Source organism: Heterodontus francisci, chromosome 41 (assembly GCF_036365525.1).
Source record: "Heterodontus francisci isolate sHetFra1 chromosome 41, sHetFra1.hap1, whole genome shotgun sequence".
In the NCBI taxonomy this organism is placed as follows: domain Eukaryota; kingdom Metazoa; phylum Chordata; class Chondrichthyes; order Heterodontiformes; family Heterodontidae; genus Heterodontus; species Heterodontus francisci.
This window is the reverse complement of record NC_090411.1, coordinates 28,435,186-28,459,684: the sequence shown is the minus strand read 5'-3', so window position 1 is coordinate 28,459,684 and position 24,499 is coordinate 28,435,186. Positions and strand designations below refer to the sequence as shown.

The 24,499-nt window shown below is 45.8% G+C and overlaps 1 protein-coding gene across 5 annotated transcripts in view; it reads left to right on the top strand.

The window, feature by feature from the left end:
• The window catches only part of si:ch211-51c14.1 (protein kinase C and casein kinase substrate in neurons protein 1), a 66,804-nt gene that overhangs the window by 22,754 nt on the left and 19,551 nt on the right, over positions 1-24,499 (top strand). For 4 of the 5 annotated variants that reach the window (XM_068019660.1, XM_068019659.1, XM_068019657.1 and 1 more), the window contains one exon: positions 23,677-23,807. In XM_068019660.1, the coding sequence (XP_067875761.1) occupies positions 23,748-23,807 (60 nt within the window). In that variant the 5' untranslated portion in view covers positions 23,677-23,747. Of the gene's footprint in view, positions 1-9,372; positions 9,500-23,676; positions 23,808-24,499 lie in introns of those variants that run through there. The other variant, XM_068019661.1, reaches the window with a different exon arrangement.

Genomic DNA, 24,499 nt, shown 5'->3' with positions numbered 1-24,499 from the left:
CTGGATATCCACTGAACCATGGAAGATTCCCAGCATAGGAGGAGGCCATTCAGCCCATCTTAGTTGTGCCAGATCCTTGCTAGAGCAATCCGAAACCAAACAGATGCCCCAGTTACCCATGTTATTGGTTGAGAAGTGGCTTGTAAAATGAAGAGCGCTGAAAACACAGGAAATTTATGGCACAGGAGAAGGCTATTTGGCCCATCGAGTCCAGGCTGGCTTTCTGTAGAGCAATCCAATCAGTCCCATTCCCCCCACTCTATCCCCGTAGCCCTGCAAGTTTATTTTCATCAAGTACCCATCTAATTTCCTTTTGAAATCATTCATCTCTGCTTCCATCACCCTTGTAGGCAGTGATCATTACTCCTTGCTGCATAAAACTTTCTTTCTCATATCCCCCCTGCACCTCTTGCCCAAAACGTTATATCTGTGTCCTTGTACCATCAGCTATTAGGTTACGGCACTCCAAGTGCAGATCCAAGTGTTTCTTAAATGCGATGAGGGTTTCTGAAAGGGGAGATCGTTTTTTATTTTCAGTGAGAGGAATGCTACTGAAAACTAATGATTATATACAGCGAAAATCAAATATGCCTCACTGTTAATCTTTTCATTAATCAAATGTCGACCAGAAGCAACAGATTGGCTGAAGCATCTGTTATGTTAGAATTTGATCATTGTTATTTTCTCGTCATGTGTCTTGTTGGATTCAATAGGTGTCAACAGGTCCCCTGTACCTCACTCAAATGGCCTTTCTCCACACATGACTCTAAATAGTCAATTTCAACAAGTTATTCTCTATGTGTGGGGTGGAGGGGCATCACAACTGAGCTTAATCCTGTCCGTGCATTTCTTTACAACAAAGGTCACGGGATAGTAAGCAAGAACAGGAGTCTTGCTCAATTTTTTCCCATGTTAGCCCAAGGATACCAAGGCTAAGTTCAGCCCCAAAATACTGCCCTAGCTTAGATCAGCCAGGTCAGCACAGGCTGCAAATCAAATGGCTCCATCCAGGGCAAAGCAGCCTGCTTGATCGGCACCCCATCCATTACCATCTACAAGATACCACCAGCAGCTCCCAAACCCACCTAGAAGGACAAGGACGCATAGGAACACCACAACCTACCAGTTCCCCTCCAAGACACACAACATTTGGCCCTCAGAGGGGAAGGGAGAAAAGTAGGGGCTTCCGAAAGGGTGGTAGGGCTAGTGTGGTCGGGACCTCTGTTAGGGGAGGTCAGTGTTTGGGGGGGCACGGGATGGATCACTAGGAGAAGGGGGCTCAATGAGAGTAGGAGCCTCAATGCAGGGGTCACACAATGAGGAAGGGAGGTGCCACAGGGTGAGGGGGGAGGTTACTGAATGAGTGATGTGGCCTCTAAGGGCAGGTGGCAGAATGAGGAGAATTCAGTGATGAAGTGAGGGAGGGTAACAGATTGAGGGAGAAGATTGCGGCACAGTGGCGCAGTGGTTAGCACCGCAGCCTCACAGCTCCAGGGACCCGGGTTCGATTCTGGGTACTGCCTGTGCGGAGTTTGCAAGTTCTCCCTGTGACCGCATGGGTTTTCACCGGGTGCTCCGGTTTCCTCCCACTGCCAAAGACTTGCAGGTGATAGGTAAATTGGCCATTGTAAATTGCCCCTAGTGTAGGTAGGTGGTAGGGAATATGGGATTACTGTAGGGTTAGTATAAATGGGTGGTTGTTGGTTGGCACAGACTCGGTGGGCCGAAGGGCCTGTTTCAGTGCTGTATCTCTAAATAAATAAATAAACATTCTTGGCTTGGACATATAACCGTTCATTCATTGTAACTGGGTCACGATTCTGGAACTCCCTCTCCGTAACTGTGGGTGCACTTACACCACACAGACTACAGCAGTTCAAGAAAGCAGCTCACCACCACCTTCTCAAGGACAATTAGGGATGGGCAATAAATGGATGGAAAAATCCACAGGCAGTGATTTCAGGAGATGCACCCACCATGTGGGCACAGCTGCCCGCTGGGCAAGATAGCTGTGTGGAGGGGAAGCTCTAAACTTTCCTTTCTCTGTTACAAATTCTGCCATCCTGAGAATTAATCCAAAAAAAAACATGTGACCTGATGAGTGTTTGTCAGGAGCACTGCGAATGGCGCACTTACCCAGCACGCCATCAAGGCAGCCTGCGGCACAATCCTTTAGTGAGCTGGGTGGTGTCATGCAAGCTGTCCATCCCTCTCCCCATTACCCCGCCCCCCCCCCTTGCCCCCCTCCCAACCCATACTCAGGCTGCGTGAGATAGCTACGTGGGCGGGGAGAAGCTCTGACACGTTCCTTTCTCTCAATTGTCAGGCAATTTTGCAACCCAGCACTCTCAGCGGGCGGGCAGCTGTGCATACACCGAGCGTGCATTGCCTGAAATCACTGCCTGTGGATTTTTCCATCCATTTATTTTAATGGACAAAAATATCACAGGGTGGCAACCTTACAATTTCCTGAGACAGGTTTCCTACAAGTGCCACCACCCAGCAACAGCACCGAATCATGGAAATGCCCCATTTGTTCTGAACATAAGAACAGCAGGATGTAACACTCAAAGCCCATTGATGAAGAAATCCCCTTCTAACTTTAACAAAAGGACTTCTTGAGTAGGACCAGCAACAACAACAAATTGCATTTATACACTGCCCTTTAATGTCGTAAAATGTCCCAAGGTGCTACACAGGCATAATCAGACAAAATTGGACACTGAGCCACAGAAAGGAGGCATCCAAATATAAGGTAGGTTTTAAGGAGCGACTTAAAGGAAGAGAGAGGGGAAGAGAGGCTCGAAAAGTTTAGGGAGGGAATTCCAGAGCATAGGGCCTCGGCAGATGGTGGCCACCAATACGTTAGCGAAAGGAATCGGAGTGGGCAAGAGATGAGAGATGGAGGAGTGCAGAGATCTCAGAGGGTTGTAGACTTTTTTAATTTATTCTTTCATGGGATGTGGGTGTCGCTGGTTAGGTCAGTATTTATTGCCCATCCCTAATTGCCCTTGAGAAGGTGGTGGTGAGCCGCCTTCTTGAACCACTGCAGTCCTTGGGGTGTAGGTGCATCCACAGTGCTGTTAGGAAGGGAATTCCAGGATTTTGACCCAGCGACAATAAAGGAATGGCGATACATTTCCAAGTCAGGATGGTGTGTGACTAGAGAACTTGCAGGTGGTGGTGTTCCCATGCATCTGCTGACATTGCCCTTCTAAGTGGTAGAGGTCACAGGCTTGGAAGGTGCTGTTGAAGAAGGTGTGGTGAGTTGCTGTAGTGCATCTTGCAGATGGTACACACTGCTGCCACTGTGCGTCGGTGGTGGAGGGAGTGAATGTTTGTGGATGGGGTGCCAATTAAGCGGCTGCTTTGTCCTCAATGGCGTCAAACTTCTTGAGTGTTGCTGGAGTTGCACCCATCCAGGCAAGTGGAGAGTATTCCATCACACTCCTGACTTGTGCCTTGTAGATGGTGGACAGGCTTTGGGGAGTCAGGAGGTGAGTTACTCGCTGCAGAATTCCCAGCCACTGACCTGTTCTTGTAGCCCACAGTATTTGTATGGCTACTCCAGTTCAGTTTCTGATCAATGGTAACCTCCCAGGATGTTGGTAGTGGGGGATTCAGCGATGGTAATACCATTGAATGTCAAGGAAAGGAAGGAACTGAAGGAAGTTCCAGAGATAGGGAGGAAGGACGAGGCACTGGAGGGATGTGAACTAGAGGAACGTTATGCTCAAAGCCCACTGATGGAAAGAGGGATTAACCCTTTGACCGTCAAAATAATTTCTTGCAACATTGTATCCAGTAAATATCCGTAATTACAGTGAGCCAAATGGCACTTTGCCTGTCTGGGTTTGTGAGCTCGTGGCCTGCGCTGTGAGTGTGCATACAGCGTCTGTGATGTATATGTGTGTTCTCACACCTGTGTCTGCCTGGAATTTGTTGTTGTAAATGTGCCCGAATCTGTTAAGTGCCGTAAAACATCATGACAAGGATGAAAGTCAGTTTAAAAAATCCAGATACTTCAAATGAAGTTGAAATGGTAACTTTAGTAAAACTTGCAAGCAACATGTTAAATTTACCCTTTTAGTTTGGTTATCCCTATCACCGTATTTATAGCAACTGCCTTCAGGCCATCCTTAAATTCATTCTCTGAACCTCTCCCATTTCCCTGCAGGCTGTAAACATACTCCACATTAACGTGTCCACACAGGCTACTAACAATATATCAAAATGCTTACAAATATTGACAAAGGTGCACCCTCTCGCCATCAAAAGACAGCAAGATGCTGACAGGCAGTTTCTGGGTCTGTTGTGGGATGGGCTTTGATGGCCAAATGGCTTTTCTCATCTCTGACTTTCCTTATGGTCTTAATTCTCCTAGGAACTTAAAAATCAACAAGATTAACATTGCAAGACAATCAATCTGTTGTAATATAGTGGAAGTTTCCCCAATGACTCAGTGGGTATAAGCATCACATGGTATGGAGTGGAGCCAGGCTGGCCAGCAAAGTTCCAGCTTTGTACTGTGGACTGTGCCAATTTAGCTGATCTCATAGGTGGTATAAAAGACTTGCATTTCTATAGTGCCTTTTACAACCTTCGGATGTCCCAAAGCACCTGTACTCAAAACTATACATTTTTGGAGTGTGATGTAGAAAACACTGCAGCCAATAGCAAGCTCCCACAAACAGCGATGTGATATCTGTTTTCGTGATGTGGGTTGAGGGATCTACGTCGGCCAGGACTGCGGGCAGAATTCACCTGCACTTCTTCAAATAGTACCGTGGGATCTTTTACATCCACCTGAGTGGGCAGGCAGGTCCTAGGTTTAATGTCTCATTCACAAGACAGTACCTCTGACAGTGTAGTACTCCCTCAGTACTAGCAGGGGGGAGTCAGTCTTGCTTGCGTGTTTAAGGCTCTGGAGTGAGATTTGAATTCACAACCTTCTAGGCTCAGAGGTGAGAGTGCTACTAACTGAGCCATAGCTGACACGGGGCAGATGGGGAGAGGGTTCTGTGCCCCCAAGCTACAATCAGTGAAAATGGCCTTATAATCATTCAAGTGTAGCCCCTGTTGCAAAGTGTATCTGTCTGCACCAACAATAGGCAAGGACAGAATGGTGCTTAGCTCCAATTCTGCTCATGGTCAAATAGCTTGTCACCAGGCACTGCCTAGATTCACTCTTGAAGAACAGTCATTGGGTGAAATACTAACGAGTTGAGCAACTGTGCCATGGGAAGAGCTGGCATCTTCAGCCTCCAGCTTTGGTGTACTACTAGCAACCAATCCAAGGTGGTTAACGAGGCTCTAACAAAGGAGAACATTAATTTTGCCCCCCAACAATTTCCTGCCCCTCCCATTCTGACTCACTGACCTCTGTCCAATATGTCTCCACAGACACCGGCTCATAAACATAATCAGAAGTTCCCTTAAACCTCTTCTGAGGCTGTAAAGCATGCAGCAGTGCAGGGTGCAGGTTGACAAGTGTGACCTCCCCCAATCTCTGGATGCGACAGCAAGAGTCAACACCTTTAACTTCTAACCTTGGCAAACTACTACAACAACTGCTACTCTCAAGTGGTAAATGGTAGGGACTCTGGTTCGAGTCTCCATCTGTACCAGGTTCCCAGTCCTGATCGTTATCCTGTGAAACGGCATGTATGTGGACATTGTGCAGTAAGGAAGATGCATGTCCACTATGGCCAAAGAGGGCATGTTGATGTTCACTGGGTTAGGCTTACACAGTGACCACTTGAGTAAGGTATTACAGGATCGCTAGTACAGAGGTGACAATTTATGAGGTGAGACACTTTGGGCAGCACAGTGGTTAGCACCGCAGCCTCTCAGCTCCAGCGACCCGGGTTCAGTTCTGGGTACTGCCTGTGTGGCGTTTGCAAGTTCTCCCTGTGACCGCGTGGGTTTTCGCCGGGTGCTCCGGTTTCCTCCCACAGCCAAAGACTTGCAGGTTGATAGGTAAATTGGCCATTGTAAATTGCCCCTAGTATTGGTGGTGAGAATGTGACAGGGGAATTGGGATTAATGTAGGATTAGTATAAATGGGTGGTTGATGGTCGGCACAGACACGGTGGGCCGAAGGGCCTGTTTCAGTGCTGTATCTCTAAATAAATAAATACCAGGAGTGAGAGCATTGGAAATCTTCTGGTAACCAGTTTTGAAGTAGGATTCGCAGAAGGGTGGGAGGCAGGTCATCCCCCTCCCTCCCACCTTCACTCTCTAGGGTTGGGATGGCACCTGTGTGGGAGATCCAAGGAGGAGGAAGAGCGGAAGGACCATGAAAAGAGTCAAAAGCTCTCTCAATGCATTTGGTAGTACTAGGTCAAAATATCCCAGGTTCTGTTCTTTATCTGTTGTCAATCCTGATCACTGTCCAGTGAAAGTATGTGAATACTGGGCGAGGAAAGGGTTAGGTCTTGCTGTGATGCCCTTTGGTGGTAGTATGGGCAGCTGCTCGATGCACACCAGCAGGCAACCAGCACCTTTTCATCGGTGAGAGAGAAAATTAGTCTCCAAACCTCCCACAACCCCTGGTCTACGTTGTCAGTTTTGATGCCAAGATTGCGTTGCTCCACTTCTGCTCAAATTAGCTGCTTCAGTGGATGACTCGATGGATTTGGCCAGAGCGTGGCTGAGACTCCACCATGTGATATCGAGCCTCGGAAAAAAAACTGGGAGGCAATACAAAATTAAACTCAGCGGCATTTATTCAGCACTGGAAACTATTAAAGACAGTTATTCATTTCAATCTTAAGAGTTTTTGTTTTAGAACCTGGGCCAAGAATTAACCCAGCAATCTCCTCAAAGGTCTAATTTCTAACCCCAGCCCTGAACTGATTAGTAGCAGTGCAGCAACAAAAAGAAAAGGGGAAAATCTTCATCAAAGCAGACTTGGCTGCAATGCAAGTTTTTATTGGCATCAGAGAGATACAGCATTTTGAAAAAAAAACGATTAACCCATTCAGAGCTGTGGTAAGCACCAAAAATATGTAGCCTCTCATTAAAGGGCTGGAAGGAGAGCAGGAAATGAAAACAGAAAATCCACAGCAAATAAGTGTCTGGAATAAAATAGGTCAACATTTTGGGTGCAGATCCTTCATCGGTTTATAAGTGAGCCCCTGCAGTGAGTGTTGGCAAACAAATGTGAGTGTAAACAGCATCTGCACCGATGCAGGGTTAGAGCTGAACTATCCGCTTAGTCTTTGCTCTCAAATATCTCCAGCACTTTGTTTCAATTGCATATTTTCAACATCTGAAGTTTAGATATATGCAAGTTCTACTAAACACTAGACTTTCCCCTCCTCTCCGCTCCCCGCAATGAGCTTCCAGTCTGTGTCAATGCAATGTCTCGTTATCCCAAAGTTAAACTGACACTAATTTTTTTTGAAAAGTTTTATTCAGTCATGGGACGTGTGCACTGCTGGCAAGGCCAACATTTATTGCCCATCCCTAACTGCCCTCCAGTATGTGGTGGCGAGCCACCTTCTTGAAGCATTGCTAGCTTGGTTTGCTAGGCCATTTCAGAGGGCAGTTAAGAGTCAACCACATTGCTGTGGGTCTGGAGTCACATGTAGGCCAAGTTGGGTAAGGGCAGCAGATTTCCTCTCCTAAAGGACGATAGCGAATCAGAACAGTTTTTACAACAATCTATAGCTTCATGGTCACCATTACTGAGATTAGCTTTTTAATTCCAGATTTATTAATTAATTTACTTAAATTCCACCAGCTACCATAGCAGGATTTGAACTTGTGTCTCCACAGCATTAACCCAGACCTCTGGACTACAAACCCAGTAACACTATCATAGTACTACAGTCACCCTTCATCATCAGTGGGTCAAAAACTGGGAACTCCCTTCCTGACAGCGCTGTGGCTGTACCTACACCACATAGACTGTGGTGGTTCAGGAAGGCGGATCACCACCACTTTCTCAAGGGCAATTCGGGAAGGAGAACAAATGCTGGCCTCGCCAATGACACTCGCATCCCACGCAAGAATATTTAAAAAAACACGGTGTTACATTGGTAGGAAAAGTGGTGTAAAATCAAAAAAGAGTAAAATCATTGAGTTGGAAGCAAAATCGTTGCGATTAGAGAAAACAAATGGTAATCCAAGCAAAATTGGTGTGAAATCGGAGCAAATGCAGCATCAGATCAGTGCACAAAGAGAACAGGGGAAAGACATTGAACTACAAGAGGCAAATAGCAAGATCAGAGAAAACCAGGGTGAGAGCAGTTTAAATTGAATGTGGGGTTGCTGGGTTCGGCAGTCTCAATCAATAGAAAAAGGTCGCTCACATATATATATGCCACTGCAAATGAAGGTACTGTCTTCCTGTTCTAGTCTAAAATAAAGCCAGGTTATAAGAAATAGATGATCGAAGGGATTATTTCTTTCTCTGCTTGCAACCTCTAAGCAACATTAGATCAGATTTTCCGCTGATTCTCCAATTCTGAGACTGAATTGGTTGAGCTGCCAAGTATCGTGCATCGGCCTGATGTTAGGAAGTCCTTCACAGGAAGAGTGATCAGCACTTGGAATAGACTTCAGGGTAGATTAGTGGGAGCAGAAACCCTGGAATTATATCATGAGGGGAGGGGCTATAGGGATGGATGTATGAGCTCATGGTCTTCCTTTTCCTATCTATCTTGTGTGACATGATCTCAATGTGATATTGCAAAACAGGATATAAACAGAATTAACTTACTCCCTGGGATCAGACCGGCCCTATAAAATTATTTCTTTTCCCCCTCTGTTGGAGGTGTCGTCTTTCGGATGAGACATTAAACCAAGGCTCCGTCTGCCCTCTCGGGTGGACGTAGAAGATCCCATGACACTGTTCTGAAGAACAGCAGGCGAGTTCTCCCCGATCTCCGGGCCAAGTTACCTATCCTTCAAACAGCAACACTAAAAAAAAAATCAGATGATCACTTTGCAGTTTGTGGGAGCTTGCTGTGCGGTAATTGGCTGCCACGTTTCCTACCTTGCCACATTGACTAACTTGAAACCAACTTTATTGCCTGCAAAGCGCTATGGGATGTCCCGAAGTCATGAAAAGTGCTATATAAATACACGTTTTTCTTTTTGTCCAAGTATCCTTTGGGTGAGTTCACAACAGACACGAGAGGCAGCCATATTTTGGGCTAGGACCATTTAAAGAGCTAACTGAAGGCACTTTTTTTTACTGCCATTGGGAAGATAATTGTCCATGAGGCGGCCCGTTATGTTTACACTATAAATCCAGTCCCTTCATCCTGGCAGCACGTTAGTAGAGTTGTGAAACACTATTTACTAATGTAAACAGATAGGCACTTCCTAGAAGCTGTTTTTCCAGGAATCTGAAAGAAGCAAGCATCGGAACAAGTCACAACATGTCCTCGATCATATGCTTTAAGGAGTCTAGATGCTGGCTGTCTGATGGCAACTTCACACAAGCATGAAGACACCGTCGCTATATAAATGCAAGACACTGTGACAGGTGCAAAAACTAAATGTGCTCTTTTGTAGGTACCACAATGCAGTAGAGCTCTTCAATTCTACGCTAGTCAGTAATTGGCACCATTCCAGGATTTCTGTTCTCAGGATATGGGCAACAGCCAGGCTTTGTCTAGCACTAGTTGCCTTGAGAAGATGTTGATGGGTCTCAGCACTGTTTTTCTTTTAAACAACTGAATGGCTTACTTCAGGGAGCATTAAGACTGATTTACTTTGTGTGGAGTAGAGTCAATTATAGACCAGAATGGGTAAGGGGAGACAGATTCCCTACTCTACCACAACCAGTTTGGTTTATTGCAGCAACTAGCTTTCATAATCAGTTTTCTGTTGCTAGACACAAATCATTACACTCAATTGCAACTCATTACCTTCAATGACACATGTCACGGTCGGGTTTGAACTCGTAAAGAAAGACTTGCTTTTCATATGTTGCTTTTCATGACCTCACTGGGTCCCGAAGCACCTGCAGCCAATGAAGTACTTTTTGAAGTGTAATCACTTTTGTAGTGTAAGAAAACGGGGGGTGGGGGGCAGCCATTTCACACACAGCAAGTTGCCTCAGCAATGTGATAATGACTCAGTAATCTGTTTTAGCGATGTCGGTTGAGGGATAAATGTTGGCCAAGGCACCAGGAAGAACTAATGAAATGTCGTCGACCAGAAACGTTAATTCTGTTTCTCTCTCCACAGATGCTGCCTGACTTGCTGAGTATTTCCAACATTTTTTGTTTTTATACCAGGGATAACTTCCCTGCTCTGCTTTGAAACAGTGCCATGGGATCTTTCACATCCCCCCCACTCCCCCGAGAGGGGAAACAGACAGGCATCATGATCGGCGCAGGCTTGGAGGGCCGAATGGCCTGTTCCTGTGCTGAACTGTTCTTTGTTCTTTATTCAAAGGATGGCACCTTTGACAGTGCAGCACCCCTGTAGTGCTGGATTTTGTGTTCAAGTCTCTGGAGTAGAACTTGAACCCACAACCTTCTGGCTCAGATGACTTCTGGGTTGTTAGTCAAATAGTGTAATCATTACACTACCCCACCCAACTAACAAGACTGTAGCTAAATGCATTAATTCAAATCCAATCCCACTCTCTTGTTGCCTTAGTGAATAAATCTGGTGTAGTTTTGAACCATGCAGTCAGTGTTGAATTAGACGATCATGCAACAATTGGGGTGCATACAACATTAGCTAACCCAGGGCTAGGGAGGGGACAAAATTCTGCTGGGATTCCTATTCCTGATCACTGCCTAGTGACATATGCTGCTAAAGGTGCTATATAAATGCAAGTTGCTGTTGCTGCTTATTAAGAGAGACTAGGGAGGAGATTTGTAAATAATCAACAATCATTATGAGGAAGTCAATGGACACTGGGAAGAACCAACCAATTGGAAACAGGACAATGTAGTTCCCATATTAAACAACTACTGATCCATGAATGTTCAGGTCAGACTGCATGTTGAAACCTGTGTCCTGTTCTGGTCACTGGGACACAAACGAAGCAGTTGACCATTGGAGGCATTTCAGAGTGGACCCATAAGCCGATTACTGATGTCAAAACGCCTGAGTAACGAGGAAAGACTGGAGGAACTGAAACTTAGAGGAAAGACTTTCTTACGCAGCTAGTGGTTAGGTTCTGGACTATATTACCTGAGAGAGTGTGGTGGAGGCAGATATAATCGGGGCTTTCAATAGGGAATTGGATAAGCACCTGAAGAGAAAAAATTCAGGGGAACGGGGAAAGGACGGGAAGGTGGGACGAGCCGAGTTGCTCCTTCTGCACTGCAACCATTCTATGATTTTTTTTAGCTTGCATCCAAAGGGCGATTTTATACAGAAGACAGTAACTGGTATGGGATAAAGGTAAATCCCTAAAATGACACAAGATTAAATTACAAGAGAACATAGGAATGAGGGTCAAAATTAGTAAATGGCACATTTAGATTGGGTATCAGGATGTTCTGTACACAAAGAGTAATTAACATATAGACAGGGCATTCAGGGATAGTAGCGGAGACAGGACCTCAGGGATTATCAGGCTGCACGGTCTAACACATCTATTTATCTAGTTACTTTGCAACTCAATTCCTAAATCGGAGCTAAAAGATTGTTTTTGTTTTTGGCTGGATCGCCCATGTTCAATGTGATTTGAAACCTTGCTTTGTCTGCCTTGGCTCAGGAGATATTCTTGTGGCTTCAAGCGTCTGCTTTTAATCAGTATAGTTTTCTCAATGCTGTAACTGTGTCTATAAGATACAATAGAGTCTAATTGAAAACACATGGAATGGGGTAGTCCAGTAGCTCAGTGGTTATGGTGCAGCGCAATTCCAAGTTCAGGAAAGGTGGTGGGGAGGGGGTGCTTGCTAGTCAGTCATAAAGGTCCACGTCACGACTGACTTCATTCAGTATCCAGTGGATAACTTGCAGCCTCCCACCATCATGACCATCCAATGCTGTCCTGGGGCCTCGAGTTGTACAGTATGGTGGCATTCAAAGGATTCGTGAGCCACTTTGTGATTATTCCAACTGCATGGCCGTTCTGCGGAGTGGACCTTCCAGAGATTGCACCCCCTTGTTGGGCCATCTGAAGTGGCTGCTTCTAAGGTCTGGCTGCACTTCATGCCAAAACTCCACATCTTGGTGCGCAGCGGCGGGGGAGAGACCGAGTTGGCCGGAGCACCTCCTGCTCAGAGCTGTACTCAGGAGTGCAGTTTGCATTGTGGGGAGCCCCCCAAGCCTGGGTTTGGGCCCCCGATCTTTTACTATACAATAAGACCAACTTAATCTGGTGTCAAATTCACACATGTACGATCTTGTAAAGGGGCGTTTGTAAACAGTGATGTAGAAGTAGTTGACAGAATGACTAGGGATTGGCTAATACCAATGCGTAGGTGCCCTGATACTGGATATGCCGGGGTCCCCGTCCAGTTCCAAGATTGCACAGTCCTATCACCACTCCTGGCTATGTACAAAGAGAGCACAGGTCAAAGATAGAGCTAGAACGAATAAAAGCAAGGCTTGTATTTATATAGCGTTCTACAGCCAATGAAGTACTTTTCGAAGTGTAGTCACTGTTGTAATGTCAGAAACGCTGCAGCCAATATGCGCACAGCAAGCTCCCACAGCAATGAGTTACTGACCAGATAATCTTTTAAGCGATGGTGTTTGAGAGATAAATATTGGCCAGGACACTGAAGAGAACTCCCCTGCTCCTCTTTGAAATAGTGCTTTGGGATCTTTTACATCCACCTGAGAAGGCAGCTGTGGCCTCGGTTTAATATTGGTCAAAAGACGGCACCTCAAACTGCACAGTGCTCCCTCAGTATTGCACTGGGAGTGTTGGCCTGGATTAGCTGCTCAAGACTCTGGGACTTGAACCCCAAATTTTCCTGATACACGAGTGCTGCCCCCTACAACACTGTAGTGTCGACTCTCTGACTCGTGCTGTCTGAGTGGTGAAGTTAATCTTCGCAAAGGAACTATGGCCACTTGTGTGAGGCTACTGGATGGTGGCAGGTGCCCCTGGGATTACACACTGGGCCCCGAGATACCGAGTGATAGATTTTCCTCAATGTGCCACCCGTTCAAACGAGAAGACAGAAAATTAGGGACAGCTGATGCCTGATCTTGTGACGAGGGTTTCTGCTCCTCCAAACTCTTAACACACTGGCATTGAAGAGGAAAAAAAAAAATTGGCCCCTCAATGTGTTGAGAGACTACGGGAAATGGATTCTTTGGTGATGTGCCAGGGGTTTGGTCAGCATGCTTGTAACTGTAGCCTGGCAACTGTCAGTCTCTTCAGAAAATATAGTGACAGCATTTACAGCGAATTAGTGGCATATTGCCCTCTCTGTCGGGTAGGATAAATTTAGGAGGCTGTGTTAACGTTACCAGGAATATTTTCCTGATAACAGGGGTTCAGGGCCAACGTGCTCAGGCATTCCTGATATAAGCTGGTAGATGCCATCTAGCTGGTTCCAGCCAGATCCTCTCATTGCCTAGCACGCAATGTCACAGAGTGGGGAGCACGGGAACAGCTGCTGCTTTGCATTAATATCCTTGGCTCAGGACAGTTGGCTGGGTATTTGGGATCTGTGTGCTGGAATCTGTTTGTGAGCCAAAGCCCTGCTCAGAACATTTTATTGTTTTGAAAGCTTTTCCTCCACAAGGCACTGGTCTATAAATTCAGCCTTTACTCGGGCACTAACTGGCCAACGAAGACTCCAACTTCCGGATGGAAGTGCACCAACTGCTATATTGGGAAAGACGTCCTTTACGCACAGCAGGCTCCTTAAATATGAAAATTAAGGGCCTACTGCTGTTTTTGAGGCCCTTACTGCACAGTTCCCTCCTAATTGCTGACACTCCCTCCTTCCAATGCTACCATGCTGTGAAGTGGTGCTTTGTTACAGGTGCTACATAAATGCAAGTTGTTGTTTACAATGGAAGCAGCCTCAATGAAGTTTTCAGGGCGTATTTACACCCAGCTATCAATGGTGGCGGTTCGAATGGGGTGGGAGGGTGTAATTACAGCGTGACTAGTTTACATAGTTTCCATCATAACACAACAATTTATGATGGAAACAGATGTGAGCTTTTTAACACATTGAAGATAATTAATTAAGGAAAAATTCCCAGGGCTATGGGAAAGAACAGGGGAGTGGGACTAATTGGATAACTCTTTCAAAGAGCTGGCACAGGCACAATGAACTGCATGACCTCCTTCTCTGTTGTAATATTCTATGTCTGTCTGTTCTGGTCCAATTATCCCCTAACCTATAATCCTACTTCACTTGAAGACTACAATTGATCTTGATTAGCTCTGTGCAAAGCTACAGATGATCAATTCACATTACAGACATGTACATTCTACCCCAGCAACACAGAATGCATTCGAAATAAGCACATGGCAAATTCTGTGCTTTTTAAGGTAGCGAATACTAATTGTCTTTACTGTTCCAACCCGGTGAGAAAGGGGTCTAGGGTTCCCTCTCAGCCTTCACCTGGTCTTACTGTAACAGGGTTTAATTTTAAACACATTGTGTTTTTAGCTCCCCCTTGGTGAATCCTTATTCACTGCTTTCCAATTATAAGGCAAAGAAACCAGCCAAACAGGTTTTCTTAGGGTGAAGAAGAAAGGTTGAACTTTATTAAACTTAAACTCTAATTTGGTTAACACCTACGGATGCGTGACGCGCCCATGCTAGCATGCACACGTGATACATGCAGATAGAGACAGAAAAGACAATAAACAAAGTGGAAATGTTTGAGGCAATATCTGAAGATGGTTTTGGTTACTGTTCTTAGAGCTCACTGTAGAGTCCTTGATTGTAGTTAGGTCTTGCTTTTCGTTGGGACCCAGTATTCTTCTTAAACCTTGTGCGATGTAGGAGACTTTTCTCTCGAGGTTCACGTGCCTTCAGTGGGTTTGGAGTTCTGTGGGAAAGAGACAGGAGCAGACTGGAGAGGTCTTCTCAATCCAGGATCAAACAGTCTCCCTCCCTCCAAATGTCTGTACAATTCAAAAAAACTCAGGTTGCCCAGCAGATTAGTCTGTTTGTGGATTCAGCCATCTTAGCAGTGATCCTGGAATGTGAGCTTCCTCACCTTCAATGTCTGGTGATCAAAGTCCATTGTGAGTTGAATGTGACAGGAATGGTCCTTTGTCACCACAAGCACTGTCTGTTAGTAAGTAAATGTATTTTTCCAGGCTGATCTGTTTAACAAGTAATTTCCTCTCTCCAGCAACAGTTTAAAATCAATGCTCATATGACAAAATTAATATGCCTCATTCTTGGCAGGTAGGGGTCTGCGTGACATTACGACGTAAAGTGTTGGTGTCAAGCACTCCCCAGTGAGGATCAATGAATGGGATCAATGCAATTAAAGAAAGTTTACATAGGAACATAGGAAATAGGAGCAGGACTAGGCCATTCGGCCCCTCGCACCTGCTCCGTCATTCAACTAGATCATGGCTGATCTTCTCCCTCAATGCTATTTTCCCACACTACCCTCATATTCCTTGATATCTTTAATATCTAGAAATCTATCGATCTCTGTCTTGAATATACTCACTGACAGAGCCGCCACAGCTCTCTGGATAAGAGAATTCCAAAGATTCACCACCCTCTGTGTGAAGACATTCCTCCTCATCTCAGTCCTAAATGACATACATCTTATTCTGAGACTTATCCAGCCAAGAGAAACATCCTTCCTACATCTACCCTGTCGAGCCCTGTAAGAATCTGGCCCTTTGTGTAACTTCCTGAAGGCACTGAACTCTCCGGGGCATGGGGTATGGCTACATGGTACAGGGGATGATTCCCTGGGCATTGGGAGCCTGCTGATACCTCATTCACGAGACCATTCTTCACATTGCAAGGACTGCAGACTAGTTGCTTGCAGACTGGGAGTGGGCATCATGTTCGAGCTTGATCCCACCTCACCAAACTGAACTGGACCAGCCATATAAATACTGTGGCTACAAGAGCAGGTCAGAGGCTGGGAATTCAATGGCGAATAACCCACCTCCTGACTCCCAAAAGCCTGTCCACCATCTACAAGGCACAAGTCAGAGGTGTGATGGAATACTCTCCACTTGCCTGGATGGGTGTAGCTCCAACAACATTCAAGAAGCTCGACACCAACCAGTACAAAGTAGCCCGCTTGTTTTGCACCCCATCCACCACCTTCAACATTCACTCCCTCCACCACAGACGCACAGTGGCAGCAGTGTGCACCATCTACAAGATGCACTGCAGCAACTCACCAAGGTTCCTTCAACAGTACCTTCCAAACCCGTGACCTCTACCACCTAGAAGGACAAGGGCAGCAGATGCATGGGAACACCATCCCGACTTGGAACTACATCAAGGTTCCTTCCCTGTCGCTGGGCCAAAATCCTGGAACTCCCTTCCTAACAGCACTGTGGGTGTACCTACCCCACATGGACTGCAGTGGTTCAAGAAGGTAGCTCACCACCACCTTCTCAAGGGCAATTAGGGATGGACAACAAATGCTGGCCTAAGCAGGCCACACCCACATCCTGTGGAAGATTGTCATGCAGGCCCCCACCTGCCAAGTATGAGGCATTATTAATTTCGTCACATGGACATTAAATTTCAAATTGTTGCTGGGAAGAAGAGAAGGCCTGTTACAAGGACTGCCAGACCTTGGCCAGGAAAAAGACATTTACATACTAACAGACATCGATGGTGAGGAAGCGCATTCCAGGGCCCACAAGGGCCAGGACTGGTTAGACCAGCTGGTCGTATGACTATCTGACTGTTCCAGGGTTTTCTTTTGAACTGGCCACAGAGAGTTTGCTCGTAGATTGAAAAGACCTCTCCTGGCTGGCTCACCACAGCCTCTCCTGTCTGCTCCCACCTCTTTCTCACGGAATTCCAAAACCCACTGAAGGCACATGAACCCCAAGAGAGAAAAGTCTCCGACAGCGAACAAGGGCGGCACAGTGGCGCAGTGGTTAGCACCGCAGCCTCACAGCTCCAGCGACCCGGGTTCAATTCTGGGTACTGCCTGTGTGGAGTTTGCAAGTTCTCCCTGTGTCTGCGTGGGTTTCCTCCGGGTGCTCCGGTTTCCTCCCACATGCCAAAGACTTGCAGGTTGATAGGCAAATTGGCCATTATAAATTGCCCCTAGTATAGGTAGGTGGTAGGGAAATATAGGGACAGGTGGGGATGTGGTAGGAGTATGGAATTAGTGTAGGATTAGTATAAATGGGTGGTTGATGGTGGGCACAGACTCGGTGGGCCGAAGGGCCTGTTTCAGTGCTGTATCTCTAAACTAAACTAAAGGTTTAAGAAGAATACTGGGCCCCAACGAAAAGCAAGATCTACCTCCAATCAAGGACTCTACAGCGAGCTCAAAACGCAGTAACAAAAAACCCTCTTCAGAGATTGCCTCAAACTTTTCTACTTTATTTTTCTTTTGCTCTTACCATCCCTATCTGCGTGTGTGTGTCACGTATGCATGCTAGCGTGTCGCATCGTGAATCCATAGGCGTTAACCGAATTAGTTTAAGTTTCATAAATTTCAACTTTTCTTCTTTAAACCTGAGAAAGCCTGTTTCTGCTGGTTTCTTTGCCAAATAATTGGAAAGTGGTGAACAAGGATTCACCAAGGGAGAGCTAAAAACACAGTGTGTTTAAAATTAAACCCTGTTACAGTAAGACCAGGTGAAGGCTGAAAGGGAACCCTAGACCTCTTTCTCACCTGGTCATAACAAAGAATAAAAAAAACCCATCCGTACGCACATGTGCTTCCCTGCAGGAGTTTATATATGAGGAGAACGCCTGGCTCATTTTCTCTGATCCAACCCAGATGTGATGTCGGCGGTACCCTCCCTAGCCTCACCCAGATGAGATTAGCTAACACAGCACAGGGGCCTACCTACTCTATGGATTTAGTGCAATACTGGGTGGTGCATTTAGTCACAAAGCCATCAGAAACTGAACTGGAGTAGCCATATAAATACCGTGGCTACAAGAGCAGGACAGAGGCTAGGAATCCTGCGGCGAGTAACTCACCTCCTGACTCCCCAAAGCCTGTCCACCATCTACAAGGCACAAGTCAGGAGTGTGATGGAATACTCTCCACTTGCCTGGATGGGTGCAGCTCCAACAACACTCAAGAAGCTCGACACCATCCAGAACAAAGCAGCCCGCCTGATTGGCACCCCATCCACAAACATTCACTCCCTCCACCACCGGTGCACAGTGGCAGCATTGTGTACCATCTACAAAATGCACTGCAGCAACGCACCAAGGCTCCTTTGACAGCTCCTTCCAAACCTGCGACCTCTACCACCTCGAAGGGTAAGAGCAGCAGATGCATGGGAACACCACCACCTGCAAGGTCCCATCCAAGTCACACACCATCCTGACTTGGAACTATATCGCCGTTCCTTCACTGTCACTGGGACAAAATCCTGGAACTCCCTTCCTAACAGCACTGTGGGTATACCTACCCCAAATGGACTGCAGCGGTTCAAGAAGGCAGCTCACCACCACCTTCTCAAGGGCAAATAGGGATGCGCAATAAATGCAAGCCTGGCTAGTGACGCCCACATCCCATGAATGAATAAAAAAAAAAATCGAGAGGAAGATTTTCTGCTATTCAGTTAGATTACGGCTGATCTATATCTTAGCTCTATCTACCTATCTTGGTTCCATAGTGCTTAATACCTTGATGTCACACAAACATCAGTGGAGCTTCTAATAGTGATTTATACAGTGTCTTGTTTACAGGACAATGTGGAACTCTAATAGAGAGCAGGAGTACAGGTTTGTATTTACAGCCCTGCCACGTTGCCATGGGGACACATCATGTTATCCACAAGCCTTTCAGTCACTCAGTTTTTCCCAGTATCCAAAGCAACAAAGGGTTTGAGAGCAGATTCCTACTGATTCTCCAGATTAGAGATGGTGCAGGAACCATGTTGTTGGGACAATGGTGCGGCTCTGTGGCTGGTAACAGCTCGTACCCTATTATCGGCAGTGAAAGGCCAGTGGTCCCAGTTATTTGCAAATATCTGATAAACATGCAAAGCCAATATCAGCCTGAAGCAGAGATAGGGATAGCACATCGATGTGACATTCCAAAACACAGTAAATACTTCTCAGCATTCCTGTGTGGTTAGTTGATAGCTTGAAAAGGGCGTGTCACCCAAAGGCCTCCTTAATAATAGTTGCAGGGCGGGGACACAGCGAGGATCATCAAATTTGTGGTATAAATCCTACTTCTGCCATTCTCCCACCCACAATTTTCTCCTTTTTATCCAGCCCCCCATCTGCCGAAGATGATGTTGCTCCATGTTCAGCAGCAGCCCTCTGCTACCATTATGAAAATAATGGGCAGGGAAGGGCCAACTAGTCCATTGAGCCTACCCCGAATTACCATCTAGATGAGACGATCCTGCCCCAGTCGGGCATCCGTCCAAATCCCCCTTGAAGGGTACAGAGAGTTAACACCCACCAGACCAACAGGCAGTGTAATCCAGAAGCTCACTGCTCTCTGGGAAAAGGAGAACCGTCCAATATCCCATCTATTCCCGCTCTTACACAGTCTAATCTCATATACTCAGCTGCTCATCAGTGTCAAACCAGAATAATCCACCAACAGACATGCGATCCAACCCTTTCATTATTTTCATAAACCTCTATCAAATTGCCTCCAAGTCTACGCTTCATGTGTCAGTCAATGTAGTGAGTACCAGCGGCCTGTTGAACAATGGAGATCATCACAGCCTCACCCTGATCTTGTCCTTAACCGTTATTCACACACGGGCACCTTTCCGGCAACGGGGTTACTGAATAGTTAATAAGGAGTGGGAACCCACGCTGATTTATCCCTTCCTAAGCTGTGCATGTTTCGGGCCAACCATGCTGGCCCACCCACTACCCCAATTGAGATCATAGGTGCAGGAGTAGGCCACTCAGCCCCTCAAGCCTGCTCCGCCTTTCATTAAGATCATGGTTGATCTTCTGCTTCAGCTCCACTTTCTACCCAGTCCCCATATTCCTCAATTCCCAGCACTGAATATGCTCAATGACTGTGCACAGACAGCTCTCTGGGGGAGTGAATTCCAACAATTCACAACTCTGAGCGAAGAAATTTCTCCTCATCTCAGTCTTAAATGGCCAACTCCTTATCCTGAGAATACACTCCTTAATTCTAGACTCTCCAGCCAGGGGAAACAGCATCTCGGCACCTTACCCTGTCAAAACCTCTCAGGGTCTTATACGTTTCAATGAGATGACCTCTCATTCTTCCAAACTCCAGGGAGTAAAGGCCTAGTCGACTCATTCTCTCCTCAAAGGACAACCCTCTCATCCCAGGAATCTAACTAGTGAACCTTCGCTGCATCCCCTATAAGGCAAATTTATCCTTCCTTAGGTATGGAGACCAAACTCTACAGAATACTCCAGGTGTGGTCTCATCAAAGCCTAAACAATTACAGCAAGACTTGTTTACTCTTGTGCTTCAACCTCCTGGCAATAAAAGTCCAACATACAATTTGCCTTCCTGTCTAGTAAGTCCAGCTTCGTCAGCAGTGATACCACAACTAGTAAGTGGGGCGGGTGTAGGTAAATGAGTACATCGGGTACATAATAAGTACATAAACTATTTAATGAGAAACATGACTAAACATCAAGGGCAACTCCCAAACCATTTCATTTTTCACACAAAACAAGAAGAGCGGGGGCATTTGGAATAGTGAAATACATTTCCCTTTGGTCAGTTTGATTGCTTTTGGGTAAACGGGTTACTGCAAGTCAATTAAGTAAAAAGCGAGACAGAGCTGATGACGCAGCTAGTTTGAGATCCTCAGCCCCCTTCCCTGAACCACTAGGGTCAAGTCAAAGGGGAAAAAAAAAGGACTTGCACCTTTCACATCCTCAGCACGACCCAAACTGCTTCACAGTGAATGAAATATTTTTGAAGTGTGAGTCATTCTTGATACCTAGGCAAACATGGCAGCCAACTTGTGAAGAGCAAGATCCCAGAAACAGCAAATGAGATGGACCAGATAATCTATTTTTTAATGGTATTAGTTGAGATACGAATGTTGGCCAGGACACCGGGAGATGACAATTACTCAACTTTCTCTGCTTTAGAGTAAGGCACTGTCATAGCTAACCCTAACCTGAACCCTTCCATTCCAGTCAAACCCAACTATTTCCCTTGCAAAGCGGACAATGAACCCAGCTTATTTTAAAGAACTAATCCGTGATAATAATAATACATTGGTTTATTGACCAGGTAAGGAAATATGGATCACCTCAATAATGAGGTATTCCTCATTAAATTATCCCATTTCTAAACCAGCTGGGATCACTGTTGCTTGGACAAATTGTTTGAGTTCTGTTGTCTTTAGTTCTTCCTCCCAATTAGACCCATTACCCCCACCCCCTCTTCTTTCCCCATAGTAGTGCAATCTTTTCCATTTCAAGTATTTATCCTATTCCCGTTTGAAAGTCACTATTGAATCTGCTTCCGCCAGACTTCCGTCAGGCAGTGTATTCCAGAATATAGCAACCCACGGCATTTAATACAAAATAAAATCCTGCTCTTCTCTCAGGTTCTTTTGCGAATTAGTTTACATCTTTTTCCTTTGCTTACTGACCCTCCTGCTAGTGGAAGCGGTTTCTCCTTACAGGACATCCTGAGGATGTGATAAGGTGCTTTATAAAGTTTATTTTTCTTTCTAATGTGTCAGGGGAATCATCACAGTACCAGGATTGTAATAATCTACAAATGATCTAGGGGGAGAACTGTTATAAATTGTGAATACTCTTGGAGGTGAATCCACACCCAGCTGTCGGACAATTCCTGGCACCATTTACTCACACTTTGGGAACAGGATAATAAATTGGGATCCCTCTCTGAATTACACCCTTATTAAATTACAAAGTCATATTTAGCTCAGGTTGTCAATGCCAAGGCAATGTAATCTAATTTCCACACTTCACACAAAGGATGGAATTTTTTTTTTTCATTCTTGGCATAGGAGTGTCGCTGGCAAGGCCCAGCATTCATTGCCAATTCCTAAATGCCCTCGAGGTGGTTGTGGTGAGCCACTTTCTTGAACCACTGCAGTTCATGTGGTGAAGGTGCTCCCATGATGCTGCTAGGTAGGGGGTTCCAGGATCTTGACCCAGCGACAATGAATTTGGCCAAGTCAGGATGATGTGTAACTTGGAGGGGATCCTGGAGGTGGTGTTCCCATGCACCTGTCGCCCTTGTCCTTCTAGGTGGCAGAGGTCGCAGGTTTGCAATGTGCTGTTGAAGAAGCCTTGGTGAATTGCTGCAGTGCATCTAGTAGATGGTACACACTGCTGCCACCATGCGCCAGTATTGAAGGAGTGAATGTTTAAGGAATAGAAGCTTTAGGCACCTGTGAGGCCACAACAAATTCTACAAAAGCAACTTTTGCCTCGTTAAATTTTCAAGCTGTTGTTCCCACTTCCCCAATGGTTCGTGAATACACTGCTTATTGAGGAACAGAGGTCTATAAACCATAAAGGGTCACAGATTAAGGCAAAAGTGGTGCTGCTACAATGGACCTTAGTGCCCTGGACTGGGTGGAAATGGGAGAGACTTAAATGGACCAGCCACATAAATGCCATAGCCACCAGAGCACGCTAAAGGCTGAGTATTCCACCCAGTGGCTCCCATCAATGATCACAATCCAGCGACTACCACTGTGGACTGTGAATACATGCTTGGTGGGTGAAGAAAGGATTGGTTGTGGTGCCTTCTATGGTCGCATGGCCTCCCAAAACTCATGTGGTAGCAGATGGCTGCCCACGGAACCATTCATAGCAACTTCCCAACTTCAGCCTGCTCCAAGTAACAACCGGACCGCCTTCCACTCACTACCCCCCCATCTCCCACACAGTTTCACGACTGAATCTTAGCTCCCCTAACCTACCACATTTGCAAATCGCCACCTCCATTAATTTCAGCTAATGCTTCCATCTCTACTCAATCCTTCCCCACCTCCACTATGTCTAACTGGGTTCAAATCCCAGAGATTTGAGCACAACGCCTAGGTTGACACTCCCAATGCAGCACAGAGGGAGCACTGCTCTGTTGAAGGTGCCCTCATTTGGAAGAGATATTAAACAGAGGCCCTGCCTGCCCTCCCAGGTGGACGTACGGCCACTATTTTGAAGAAGAGCAGGGGAGTTCTCCCTGGTGTCCTGGGCAATATTTATCCCTCAATCAACATCACTAAAAAAAGAGTATCTGGTCAATATCACATTACTGTTTGTGGGAGCTTGCTGTGCACTAATTGGCTGCTGCATTTTCTACATTGCAAGTGACTACACTTCAAAAAGTACTTCATTGGCTGTAAAGCACTTTGTGATGTCCTGAGGTTGTGAAAGGCGCCACAGAAATGCAAGTCTTTCATTATGAAGCCTAACCAAATACCTTGACTGTGTCACATCCGTAGAAGCATGTGTGCAGACCATGCTATTCCCTAGATACCACAGGTTATGTGGTAATTAAGCAGGGACTGTGGAGTGCATCTCAACAGGAAAATCAACCAATATGCAACAGCAGTCTGACAGAGGAGAACGTTACACCTTGTAAGCATTTCTCACACAATTCCTTTTTTATCCTGGCTCCTAGCAGAAAGTCGATGTGAAAGAGAGAGAGAGTGAGAGTGCAAGATAGAGAGAGAGAAGCCAGAAGATTGTGGTGCCATGTCTCTGAAATACAGTGATGCCCCAGGGGCAGAAGCAACCAGCAACAGTTTCTGGATGGTGAGTTTCACATGATTAAAAGGTTATCTTAAAGAGATATGGCTTGTGTTTAGTACACAATGCTCTTCTGATATCTAGTTCGAGGGATGATTCATGTTTACTACTTCATCAAGACAGAAAAAAAAATTCTCCAAAAAAGCCAAATAAGGAAAAGGCACAGGCCTGTGTCATACAGACAGAAGGTCCCAGGGTTGGACCTTGACCTGACTTTAACCAGGACGGTGCTTGAGAAACCGTACAAGGGCTCAGTCCTTCTCAGCTACCGAGGAGCAAAAAAAGAGTTCCTGAATGACTTCCTATGTTAAGTATGGTTATTGGGTGAGGATCTGTGGCATCAAGCTTACAGAAAGCTGAACTCAGACCAACTAAATACAATTGAATGAGCATCCCATGGTGAGGAGAATGTCATTGCCTCAAAACTGTGGTGGGGTAAAGGACCTATGTTGGAACAAACTGCATATCCATGAAGGAGAGATCAGATCTTTATCGTCTGACCTAGACATTTTCCATTATATTGACCAATCCATCCAAACCATTGACTTTCATTGTAATCAATGGAAAAGAGAAATCTGGCAAGCTGAAAAAAATGGGTGGCGATTTGCTATTGGTCCGGATTTTGGGGTCAGTGGCGAAGCAAGAGTGCCCATTGCTGACTTCCAAGAAAGCCGACAAGGTTCTAGCGATCTCTGTGA